The sequence below is a fragment of the Trematomus bernacchii genome, unplaced genomic scaffold, assembly GCF_902827165.1.
Source record: "Trematomus bernacchii unplaced genomic scaffold, fTreBer1.1, whole genome shotgun sequence".
Lineage (NCBI taxonomy): Eukaryota > Metazoa > Chordata > Actinopteri > Perciformes > Nototheniidae > Trematomus > Trematomus bernacchii.
This window is the reverse complement of record NW_022987515.1, coordinates 60,173-72,255: the sequence shown is the minus strand read 5'-3', so window position 1 is coordinate 72,255 and position 12,083 is coordinate 60,173. Positions and strand designations below refer to the sequence as shown.

The 12,083-nt window shown below is 41.1% G+C and overlaps 1 protein-coding gene across 2 annotated transcripts; it reads right to left on the bottom strand.

The window, feature by feature from the left end:
• Window positions 1-1,289: 1,289 nt before the first annotated feature.
• On the bottom strand, window positions 1,290-11,572 carry csf1ra (colony stimulating factor 1 receptor, a). 2 transcript variants are annotated; one of them, XM_034115762.1, is made up of 22 exons: window positions 11,433-11,572; window positions 11,021-11,141; window positions 9,420-9,698; window positions 9,007-9,294; window positions 8,763-8,899; window positions 8,509-8,674; window positions 8,212-8,413; window positions 7,587-7,702; window positions 7,321-7,432; window positions 7,024-7,223; window positions 6,724-6,815; window positions 6,446-6,572; window positions 6,235-6,339; window positions 5,978-6,088; window positions 5,645-5,807; window positions 5,465-5,547; window positions 5,222-5,325; window positions 4,695-4,817; window positions 4,484-4,595; window positions 4,300-4,399; window positions 3,198-3,309; window positions 1,290-2,864 (listed from the first exon to the last, which is right to left on the bottom strand). In XM_034115762.1, exons 2-22 carry the CDS (start codon window positions 11,070-11,072, stop codon window positions 2,718-2,720), a joined length of 2,931 nt encoding a protein of 976 aa, XP_033971653.1. In that variant the 5' UTR covers window positions 11,073-11,141; window positions 11,433-11,572; the 3' UTR covers window positions 1,290-2,717. The 2 variants fall into 2 exon arrangements, with proteins under 2 accessions (XP_033971653.1, XP_033971649.1); XM_034115758.1 differs by having other exon boundaries at window positions 9,420-9,701; window positions 11,433-11,571.
• Window positions 11,573-12,083: the final 511 nt, after the last annotated feature.

The window sequence follows — 12,083 nt, the reverse complement described above, 5'->3', positions numbered from 1 at the left end:
TGTAAGAGAACATCTAACATTATCATTATGATCGTAAAAAAACAAAATGGCTAATGTTCGCTCTCAAAGCTGCCTTGTGCAAGACTGCCGTCACATGCGATGAGTTCACAGGTACACACACGTTGGCCTTGTGGTTACTTCCTGCGGTCCAAATAAATGATTGGGTGTGCCTATTAAAGACCTGGAGTAAGGCATAAAAACAGATCATTTCATTAATTGATTGGTGTCCGGATATAAGGGAATTTAACAAATATAACAAAATACTTTAAAAGATAACACAGAATAATGATCTGTTAGCATCACTAATGTGATTGTGCTGTAGTACGATTTAGTAGTGAAGGAGCAATATTGAGTTATTTACAGTAATAAAGCTTTTAATAACTTGACCACAAATACAGCTGATGACTCGTCAGCAGAATTACCCTCTCATAGCAGTCATGTAAAAGAGCCTTCAGACATCATAAATCTTAGTATTATTGTGAGTGAAAAAGAGAAAGTAGGACAGATATTATTTTTATTTTGTATGTAATTTAGCTTTTTTCAAATAATTAAAGATAATTTTAGCTGAAACCACAGAAAGGAGAAAATGCTTTTAGATTCTCCGTACTCTCAGCGCTGGATAAATACTTCTCTGCAAATATTTCCGAGTTCCGAGTGCAATGTTGACAGATACTGTGGGAAATGTTCCAGAGGAAATGCAGATTTTGCATTATTCAAGAAAAAGGAAGTAAGCACATTATATCTGCTCAAACTGACACTGCATCGTAATCTTGCAGTATATTAAACTTCCTTTTCTTGAGTTTTAATGGTACATCTTCATCCAAAGCCTCTGCAGTTTCTCAGTGATTTAATTTGCAGCTTTTGCATTGATTGTTTCATTTGCACACAAAAACACAACAGATACAGTATATGAAATATCAGTACCACTTTACAATAAGACTACCCTTATAAAGGATTCATAAAGGGTTTATAATTAGGTTATGAATTAGGTTGTAAACACTTTATTTATCATTAAGAACCATTTATAAACCAGTTCTAACAGTTTTCATACATCAACACAGGCTCACTATTTGGCAAGATGGTTAAGCCTTATATTGGCTACTTAGCGAGAATCAACTCAGTGAGCAACAGATACCAAGGATGCTGGCTGATGAAGAAGATGAAGTAAGCTAAGTAGCCAATATAAGACTTAGCAGTACAGATAAATGTGGGCTCACTATTTGGCAAGCAACCAGTCACAGTTGCCCTGTTTATCTCATGTCTTATAAAAGCTTATTAATGATTTATAAAGTGTTCACAACCTAATTGATAAATGAATTACAAACTATTCGTAAACCCTTTATAAGGGTAGTCTTATTGTAAAGTGGTACCGAAATATTGACTATCTACTCTACAACATTCCAGCGAAAATATAGATAATTCTTGATTTACATCATGAGATTTATACATTATTAGACACCTCACTCGTGTTTAAATCAGATGCAAGCACAATTGAAATGCCTGAAGACACACACATTTGCAGTCTGTATCTCACATACTGTAGCTTATAGGTTATCCAAAAATCTTCTACGTTAATCTAATATCTTCAAACAGTTGGCAGTGAAGGCTGTCCGCTACATACAGACATCGGAGAGGATAAGTTGTGCCGCACAAAAAACAAAAAATACTTTCACATTGTCAAACATGAAACAGTGTTCACCTGATGCAGAACGGATTTCCCTGCTCCTAAATCACACTTAACAATGCTTAATTCATTAGATAGAGGTGGATGAATCACATGTTGCCACCAACTGACAGCTGCTGTAAGTATGCAACAAGAAATACAGCTATGACCAAACCACGGCGAGCAAAACAACATGGCCATTCTTTGGCCATTATCCCTGTTTTTAGCCCATTATCCCTGTTTTTAGCTTGTTAAAAACAGGGATAAACACTTGCACTGTTTAGATGTTCTTTTGAGGTGATTGTAGAATAAAACCTAACTTGTCTACAGCATATAAAGATGAGCAGCTGTTGTTGTGGATCTAATGTGACCGCTGGGTTTCTTCCTCTGAAAAACCGTACATGCAATAACATAGTAAAAAGGAAGGGAACCTGACTGATATCTCCACAAAAAACAGGCATAAACTATCATACAAAAATACAGTGTACAATATATAATAGGAACACTCTCTGAAGAAAATGACCAGGGGCGTAGGACTGGGGAAAATAGAGTACTGAGTATCCAAGGCCCTCATGTGAGCAAGGCCAACACAAAATATGAGAATGAATAGCTGTGGTTGTGCTAGGGGCCCGTAAGGACTGTAAGGGTCCTTCATGTTGTGCTATGTCCCTGGAAAGGACTAACAGATATCCTTTTGATAACAGATTATACCTCAAATACATATCAGAAGTAGGAATAAAGAGTCTGTGGTGGATCTTTGGATGATTGTGCAGTTAGTTGACATGTTTCCTCCTTTCATTTCTTCAGTCAGTGTTAGACGTGGCAATTTGTAGTCATGGTCTGCAAAGAAGCAAGTCACATGATTGCTGCTGCTGCTGCTGCTTGTCTGTCTGGCGAACAGCACAACAGGCAAAAAATAGCTATGACTCTCTGCGACTGTCCGGTGGTTAGAACAAGCTGTGGTACCCTGGCATCAGGCTACAGCTGATCCCACTTCCCTGATGCTTGCTGATGAGTTATTTTTTTTCTTTTCGTATTGATTGGCGGTTAGCTTTCAACAAAACTGATAGTTGTTGGTCTTCATCAGAGGCTGCTCCTCTTCCTCGTGGTCACAAGACCGGTCACAGGGCCCGTCGCACGATTTGGGCGCGTCACACACTTCACCCTCTGTGACTTGCTGCGGCACATTCTGGTAGATTAGCTGTGGAGAGGCAGCATTAGGATGGTGAGACTTCATCCAAGAAAGACTGATCTCAGCTTCATAATATTATGGTGTGATAATAGGAAAAACTAGCTTTCAAACAACATAAACATGTGCGTGTCGCCCTTGGGAACAGCACCCAAATAAGATGTTATCACAAAAGATCTAATTATTTGAATTGGTTTCACAGCTTAGCTTAATCTCAGAGAGAATTGAATTTAAGAATGAGAGTTTCCTGAGGACACTTTGTCTGGGGCGCCACATGATTTGTTCTATTGATAGTTTTGGTAAAGCAGGTTTTGAGTCTCTGAAATGTGCTTCACACCAACCCACCTGTTCCCGCTCAGACTGCTCCCCGAGTAGTCTCTCTATCATCTGACTGATCTTGCTAAATGTGGGACGATCTGTCGGCTCCACATTCCAGCACATCTTCATGATTGTATAGCTGGAAAAAAAGTGAACGGTATTACAAAACTGATTTATTTTAGAGAAGTTTCCAGGACAAAAAAACATTTAAGCTATACATTTTAAGGGGGTTATATTCTTAACTGTACACTCGACTTTTCTCAAACGTTGTGGTGTAAAATCAGGAAGCTGTATAAAGTAAAAAAAAAGAGAGGTTTATGGAGGTGGTGACGCAGTTTGATAAGAGAGACTCCTTCATAAGAACCCCTTCCCCTCCAGTCTCAGTACGCTGCCGTGAAATAGCAGTTACATGGCTTCCTAGCTTTGAGATCATGTGGCTAACAGGCAGAACTGAGGCCTGACAAACAGCAGAACAACAGATGAGGAGGCTCTGACTCAGATTCAGTCCTCTCTCTTTCCACGCTTGTTCCGCGGTGGTGTGACAGCCGCGCCAAATCAGCACACACAGATGTTAGGGTTCTCTGAGATACAGGGAAAAACACTCTTCTTATTTCTCATTTCACTTATTAAGTTTGGAGTCAAGGTGTGTTATGTTTAAGGGATATTAGATAACCGGAAGCAGAAAAAAAAATCTGGAATAATGAAAGTACTTCATAAGGTTTCCTCATGTGTCAGTTAGTTCAGATGCACTGGCAGAGAAATAAGGGATCTTTGTTCTGTTGTGATGAACATTTGGTGAGCACACTGTTTGAATTGTACAACGTCGACTTGGAATCAATGATCTTTCACAAATCACTCATTGTTAAAACTTCTCAACTTATATGTAAATAGTTGCCACTGTTTCTCAGAGTCTAACAATCTGAATGGTAACATTTATCCAGCTTATAAAAAGGCTACTATGACTCAATGCTAAAAACCCTGCTGATAGCCACTTGATATTCCAGTAAAACTCAACTGATAATCAGGTGACATCAACATTGACTGGACAAAGTAAAGTGAGCATGGACAAATGAGCTGTAACCCATGTCTGTATGAAGCACAATTTATGATGCTGAAGTGGGAAGCTTACATCTCAGCTGGGGCAAAGTTTGGTTGGCACATCTGGTAGCCACGCCTCACCATCTTGTAGAACCTGGAGTCAACAGCCACACTGGGGTAGGGGCTCTTGCCTAATAAAATATAATATACAGTTTAGCAAGCAAATAATAAAAAACATGTGTGAAAATGTAGGGTATATATGTGTGTGTTCGGACCTAATGAGAAGATCTCCCACAGGAGGATGCCGTAGGACCAGACATCACTCTGGATGGTGTAGACACAGTCAAAGATGCTCTCTGGAGCCATCCACTTCACTGGCAGACGGGCCTACACACACACACGATATAAAGAGGACAAAACGTTTTATTTTATTTTCATGTAGTCTTCAAATTGGTAAATGTGAAGTAGCTTTACTCGAGGGCTTACATTGCCTTTCACCACATAGTTGGAGTCATTCATGATGTCACGGGCCAGGCCAAAGTCACAAATCTTAGCCTCTCTGCGGTCGGTCAAGAGGACATTCCTGGCAGCCACGTCTCTGTGAATACACTGCACTCACACACACACACACACACACACACACACACACACACACACACACACACACACACACACACACACACACACACACACACACACACACACACACACACACACACACACACACACACACACACACACACACACACACACACACACACACACACACACACACACACACACACATCGCAATGCAACATTAAGAATTATTATGTAAGTAAATGTTCAGACCAATGGAAAAAAAACCGCTTCCAAATGATTTCACACCCTTTATCATATTCTATAAAAAGCAATTTTTTTACATGGGAATTTGTTTGCTATTTTCGGAAATGCAGAGGGGATTTTGTTTGTTGTTGGGGTATTTTAGGAAGTTTTAGATGTGTGACTTCAATTTCAGTAATGAACTCACTCACGTTTTTGGCAGCTAGAAAGTCAAGGCCCTGAGCCACTTGATAGGAAAACCTCAGCAAGTCGTCAATGTCCAGGGGCCAGTCAGCAGCCTCCTCAGACACATAGTCTTGGAAGGAACCAAACAGTAATAATATTAGTAACACCCAGGGTCAGGAAGTAGGGCTAATGCTTTTCATTAATATTCTGCTGCATAATACACGTGTTTGTGTCCATTTAAACTGGGATTTGCGGATGAAGCTTTTTACCTGGAGATGATTCGATACCCGGCACCGTGGTTGGTCTCATCTCTAAGTAACTGCTCGAAGAAGCACTGGAGATACCACTGTCACTGTTGGATGAAGAATAAAAGAGAACAAAGATGGAGATGTCAGAGATAGAATGCTTTTCATAAATCCTGATAAGACAGCACATGTCCAGTGATGTACCTTCTGATGAACTGTTTGTCACTGCAGACGTTCTTGTAGTCATTAGAGTCGTCCGTAGTGTCAGGAGCACTCATTACAAAGTTCTCGAACTTCTCTGCCTTCTGGCGAAGGAAGTTCAGGAGGTCGCCGAGGCTGCAGTACTCCGTGATCACAAGCACCGGTCCTGATGAGGAGGAGACACGCCATGTTATGAGCCTTTCGACAAAGGAAACGTGGTTGCATGCTAATTACATAAGCGTACTAGATTTTCCAGGAACTGGACGACAAACATGTTATTGCAGCATTCTTTTTTTATCGGACATAATGCAGAACAAATTCAGGAAGCGGTCTGACCTCCGTAGGTGCAGGCTCCCAGTAGGTTGACGATGTTCTTGTGGTGTCCCAGGTGGCTCAAGATCTTCAGTTCAGACATCAGAGCTTCCCTCTCATCTGAATGGGCGCTGGCTGCAGAATCACAATACACATTGTCATCATATCTTCAAAATCATTTAGGCGACATTTTATCTTGGCCATTTTCAAATTGGCCGGTCAATCTGACTAGCGTATGTAGATAAAGATCACTGTGTTAAATAATCTTGACATTGACCAACCTTTTAACATTTTCACAGCTACACGCAACTCATTCTCTTCCATTCCCAGGCCGTAGGCTGTGGCCTCAACGACCTTTCCAAAAGCTCCTGCACCCAGGATCTTCCCTGGTTGGACAGAAAATACAAGAAGAAAGCATTTTGAGTTATCCAAATTTAAATGTCAGATTATTTTTCTGATTCTATTGTTTTTATTGTTATTTTCTTTGCATACCTAACTTCAGCTTGTCTCTTGGGAACTCCCACTTCTCATTGTAGGGCAGCTGGGTGGGGTCAATGAAGGTGTAGTTGTTTCCATCTCTTGCCTCAATGATCTGCCAACGGATCTCATACCCGGGTTTCTGAAGATGAAAAAATGAGCCAATGGTAGTAAACCACAACAACATCAAACATCACACAAGAAGATAGCCTTCGTCTTGGGGCAATATTTCAACCGTCCAAACCACACTTTACAACTTAGACTTGTTGAAGCATCTTAGTGCATAACTTTACCTGCTTATATTTGTATAATAGGAAAACAAGAAGCACAAGGAGGATGGCCAGAATTCCTGCTGATCCAGTTAAGGTGGAAGTGAATAGTTTGTCTGTGAACCAGAGAAAACTCACTATGTTAGTTATATGGACTGTGTGTCATACAAGCAGATGTTTTCTAAGAAGAATTGTACAGTTTTATAACCACCATAAAGGGATCTGCTGACCATGAGAAAGCAATACATTAGATTTAATTCAAGCACCATGTGAAGGCACAATAGCAATTCAAAAAGTACATCAATCAAATAATCCCACACTCACCAGAAACCTCCATGGCAAAAGTGTCGCTGCTGATGCCAACAAGGTTGAAAGCCACACACTCGACCGTCATCCTGCGGGTGGACCGGCCCACGGTGAGGACGCTCTCCACCTCCACGGCCCCGAACTCCTCCCTCTGGATCTCCACTGTAGGGGCCTGGAGGGGGATGGCCAGCTGCAGCCCTGAGGTGTTTTCATTGCACCTGCCTCATCGCAAAACATATACAGTCAGACAAATGTCTTACCCCTTTAAAGTATCATTTAAAGTACATTCCATGATCCCTGTGCAGTGAAACTTACGTAGGCCTTATCCCGAAACACTGGTACCAGATGATTCTGGGAGCAGGATAGCCAAATGAGGTGCAAGTGAGGGTGGTTATGTTTTCCCATCTAACCACAGCAACAGGTCTCTCTGCCAGTGAGGAGAAATGTAATGTTAAGACAGACCAACAGCAAAGTATCATTCAGAGTTTAATGAGACTTGTATTTTCATTTTACATGATCATTTAATCGTGCCAAATAACTGTGAATGGGTTTACTGATTTTGTCTTTACTATGTCACTTACGATACATCTGGACTTGGAATTTGATGGATGCATTGGCCAAGTCACTCTGGGCATAAAATATGTATTGCCCTTGCTCCTGAGCATTCATTCTCTTCAGCTGCAGAGTAGCATGGTATCTTAAAATCAAACAAAAATATTTTTTAGCTGAGAAAAAGAGGAACATGAAATGACTCATTTTGCAGTTTGAGGACATTCAGACATGTCCAAGTTATCATCGTAGAGTAAATCAACAAGGAAGACGAGAACACTGTTCTTCCCTTTAGCATGACCTGAGAAAAATGCAATGACCTTGAAGTACAAATTATTATTTTCTGCATTTGCAAAGAATGACATTTTTTAGGGTTCGGTCTATTTGTATTTGTGTTCGTCAGCAGCATTACAGAAAACCTACAGGCTATCTATGAATCTTGGTTGAAGGGTGTAAAATGGGCCACGGAAAAAACAAAGATGGCTTGGATACACACATTCATTTTCACTTTCTGTGCTGACATCTTGAAGTAATAACATTGAGTATTATCAGAGTTTTAAATCCAGGAACCCTAGGTTAAAAACTCACATATTGAGATTATTATTGTATTATTATTATTTATATTATTTATCTCCCATTTCACCAGCACGGTTGTACCTGTTGTTGTATCTGATGAGCTTCTGCTCCTGTGTGGAGGTGTTGGGGGATGTTGGGGTGAGCCATCGATGCTCTGTAATGCGGGGGTACGCTTCGATGAACACAGTGAGCTCCAGATCTTCGCCCTCGTTCACTTCCAGTGAAAGCCCCTGGTGGGCCAGTTTAGGGGAGAGCTGGGGCAACAGCCTGATGTAGGCTTTGTCTGTTTGGATGAACCAAAACCATTTGTTTTTAGAGGCTGATGATTCCCGTCTTCATTATAAGACAAAAGAGGGAATGGTTGTTTGTGTTCCTTACCTACGACCAGCAGGTATGTGGTTGAACTGTTCACCCCTGCTTCATTAGTGCCAGTGCACGTAATATTTCCGGTGTCTACCAGGTCCACAGCAGCAATGGTCAGGATGCTCTCTATGTCCAGGCGGTTTTCTCCATTGGAGCGAACGTTCTCCTCTATGGTGGATTTCTGAAGGCAAAATATGGGATATAAAAGCCAAGTTACAAATACTATTACTACAGCAATCAAGAACACTCCCAACATGTCAAATACTGACCGATTTGGTGGTGTATTTCCACGTGACGTTGTAGTTGAAGTTCGGGTTGTGTGTTGTGCAGCGAATCTTGAGTTTCTCCCCAACAATGCGCACATATTCATCCGTCTCCAAGACGACATATGGAGGAAAACGAAGCTCTGGAGTAAGAGAAATTATGAAAAAGTATCACACTTGGTGAACGTGTCACTTCTAATGAATCTATGGCAGCTTTGAGTGACCCTCCCTACAAATCAAGTGGCCTCACTCTGAATGACGTTGATAGAAAAGGCCTTGGAGGTCTTCTCCACGCCGTTGACCCTGGCTGTGCAGACATAGTCAGCATTGTAGCTGGGATAGAGCCGGTGGATGAGGATACCACGGTGCCGGTAAACTGTAAAGTTCATCCCCGGTGGCACGGAGGTGCCGTTGTCCATGCGGAGGCCCAGGTCTGTGGCGGTGGGGTCTGTCAGCAGGCAGGGCAGCAGGTAGTCCTCCCCCTCCTTCCTCACCACCTGCACAGACGTGCTGCTGGTCCAGAACACACGGTTTGGGTCTGGTATAGAAAGTGTTGTAAAGAATGAATTAGATCAAAGAGCAGTAGAGTGATGTTTGATTTACACAGAGAAGATCTAGTGAACAATCACAGAAATGATTCAGTTCTTATTTATTCAAGCTTACCTTTTACATACACATGCACTGAGGAGGTGAGTTGCTGTGGCCCAGTGGTGTAAACACATTTGTAGGTTCCGGTGAATTCTGCAGTGGGACGTTCCACCTTCAATGTGCGGACGTTCCCATTGCCCTTGGAAATGTAGCGTCTGTGTTTTGGTAACCGCGTTTGCCAGGTTACAGGCCGGTCCCCCTCACACCTCAGATCCAGAGGGCTCCCGAATCGGACCACCACCTCAGAGCCTGCCACCATCTTAGAGTTCCACTTGATCACTGGACGCCTCCATTCTGCTGAAAAGGAACAACATATGAATACATGAAGGCCTTTATTGACTATTTGCAGGTTGTGTAAACATAGTGTGTGAGCAAATGAATCAATATTAACTTTGTTGTTGAAGTTAAGCTTTTTTCTTTGTTGAAAATCCAAGACTTTGTTTCTGAAAACAACAACTGAGGACCCAGAGCTGTCTCGCCTGCTCCATGATTCAGATCTATTTTGGAAGCCCCCTTCTGAATTCAGGAAACAGACAGAAGACTGGGAGCCGAATAAAATCTGTCGCTCCCTCTCACTTCTGCTTTTTTTAATCTCAACAATTGTGTTAATACAATTGTAAATAAGTAAAGCCTTATATATATATTCAGATTTTTGATGACTTTGTATAGGATTTATTAGTTTGAGGATATTCTTTCGGGTTGGCTAACTTTTGTGAAAACACAGGAAAGACTGACATCTTTCCTGTCAACCTGAAGCTTTCTCATTTAGAGTTCAGTCACTTTCGGTAAAGGTTATCAAAGTGTCAGTAAGAGGTTTGGACAGTGTGTTTTGAAGCTTAAAGCAGAACCAAGATTTCATGTTCAGCATTTTTCTATTCAGTAAACAAGGTACTGTTGAGAACTAGGAATGAAACAAATCAGCATTTTAGTTCTGAACCTCCTGATAGTCAGTGTAAACATTTGTCTTTCCCTAAAAGTCCTTGTTCCATCGTCTCAATGGACTATTCATCCAACCTCAAAATGACCCCAATAGCACCTCATACGGTAATGCACCAGAAAGCAAAACAAATTCCTTCAGCCATAATTAAACCCAACAACAGATGCTTTTATGTACTCACATTTAAATACATGAAATTGCAATTTGATGCTTGGCGGGTGATCTTCATATGTGTCATATTCAGAGCCAAACCAAAATGGGGAAAAAAAAGCGTGTGTTTTGCATCTCAGATGGAAAAGCAGACTCTGGACTGACCACGAGTTTATGCCTTAAAATGTATGATGAAATCATTAGAGCGTAATACACAAAATGTAATGTTTGTATTTTCATAAATCATTTGTCAGTTGATGCAGAGAAATATGTCTATTAGAGAATATATATTATTAAAATTGGATTTATTTAAAACTTTAATACAAAGCTTTTTTCAGACATTGCTATATATTGTCAGATTTTACATCCTTAAATCAATATGAAAGTGGCCAAGAAAAACACTGTATGTGTCTGTTTTATGGTGATCCTCTTCCCATTGCATTGTTTAAATCTACTGTAGGTGTAAACAATATAAACAGTGAGGAGAAGATAAACTGAATTCTCTGCAGGAGTGTTTTTAGGGCCTTACCTGAAGCAGCAGATGCCACAATCCCGAGCAGCAGAGCGAGGTAGAACCGCATCCTGGATCAACTCCAAACCTGCAGCTTGAACGTTGATTTTTGCCCTCGACAAAACCTTCTTATTTTGTTCTGTAGTGTTGGAGAAAGAAAACATCCTCTAAAGTTTTGTTATCACTCACGCCCCTCATGAACTTCTCTATTCTGACTGGTCAGAGCAGCTCTGCACGTAAACATGAAGAACTATTTCATTTACTGCAATGTTTGTCTTCTAAAAGTGTACATTCAAATCAGGAACTTATGATGTATTAGTATGAAATACTTTGAGGAAGTGTTTCATACTAACAGTAAAGTAAGGGAATTGATTAGTCACTTCACTTTTAAATACAGCTGATGTATTATGCATTATTTATTTGTACTCACCTGTCAATGTCTGTAGTCTCAAAGAGGGGTATAATCACTTCCCTGGGTTTGATGTTTCCATCCAGAGCGGACACACGAGTCCCTTCTTCTTCCCTCTCTGTCTGTCTGTCTCTGACCTTCTTCTTCTCCCTTCTGCTTGTTTACAGTCTCTTCACTACTGAAGCCACACAGCAAACAAGAAATCTCTGAGACAGCAAGTGGTGGAGGGTGGAGGGAAGTGTGTGTGTGTGTGTGTGTGTGTGTGTGTGTGTGTGTGTGTGTGTGTGTGTGTGTGTGTGTGTGTGTGTGTGTGTGTGTGTGTGTGTGTGTGTGTGTGTGTGTGTGTGTGTGTGTGTGTGTGTGTGTGTGTGTGTGTGTGTGTGTGTGTGTGTGTGTGGAGGCGGATCAGCTTATCACGCTCAACAAATTAATGAGCCAGTTCCAACTTGCCACAGAAAGGCTTGATTCTCCAGAGACATCCGTTGAGGTGAGACTAATCAGTTCAGGCTTTTCATGTTTAGAATCATGGGAGAGGGACCTAAAGTGAAAGATCTTCTGACCTACAGTAGGTGTCAGAGAAAGGCCCTATAGACTAGGGAATAAAGTCCATATTAAGATGAATAAAAGTCATTGTTCGTGCAGTGTTTAGAGGGATGTAATAGATGTTAACAG

What these genes read in the sequence shown, in the direction of transcription:
- csf1ra (XM_034115758.1), bottom strand. Translation starts at nt 11,072, where the DNA reads ATGCGGTTCTACCTCGCTCTGCTGCTCGGGATTGTGGCATCTGCTGCT. An exon ending in AGTGCATGTGTATGTAAAAG is followed by an intron (nt 9,295 to 9,419) that starts GTAAGCTTGAAT and finishes TTTCTATACCAG; the next exon opens with ACCCAAACCGTGTGTTCTGG. An exon ending in TTCTATCAACGTCATTCAGA is followed by an intron (nt 8,900 to 9,006) that starts GTGAGGCCACTT and finishes CTCTTACTCCAG; the next exon opens with AGCTTCGTTTTCCTCCATAT.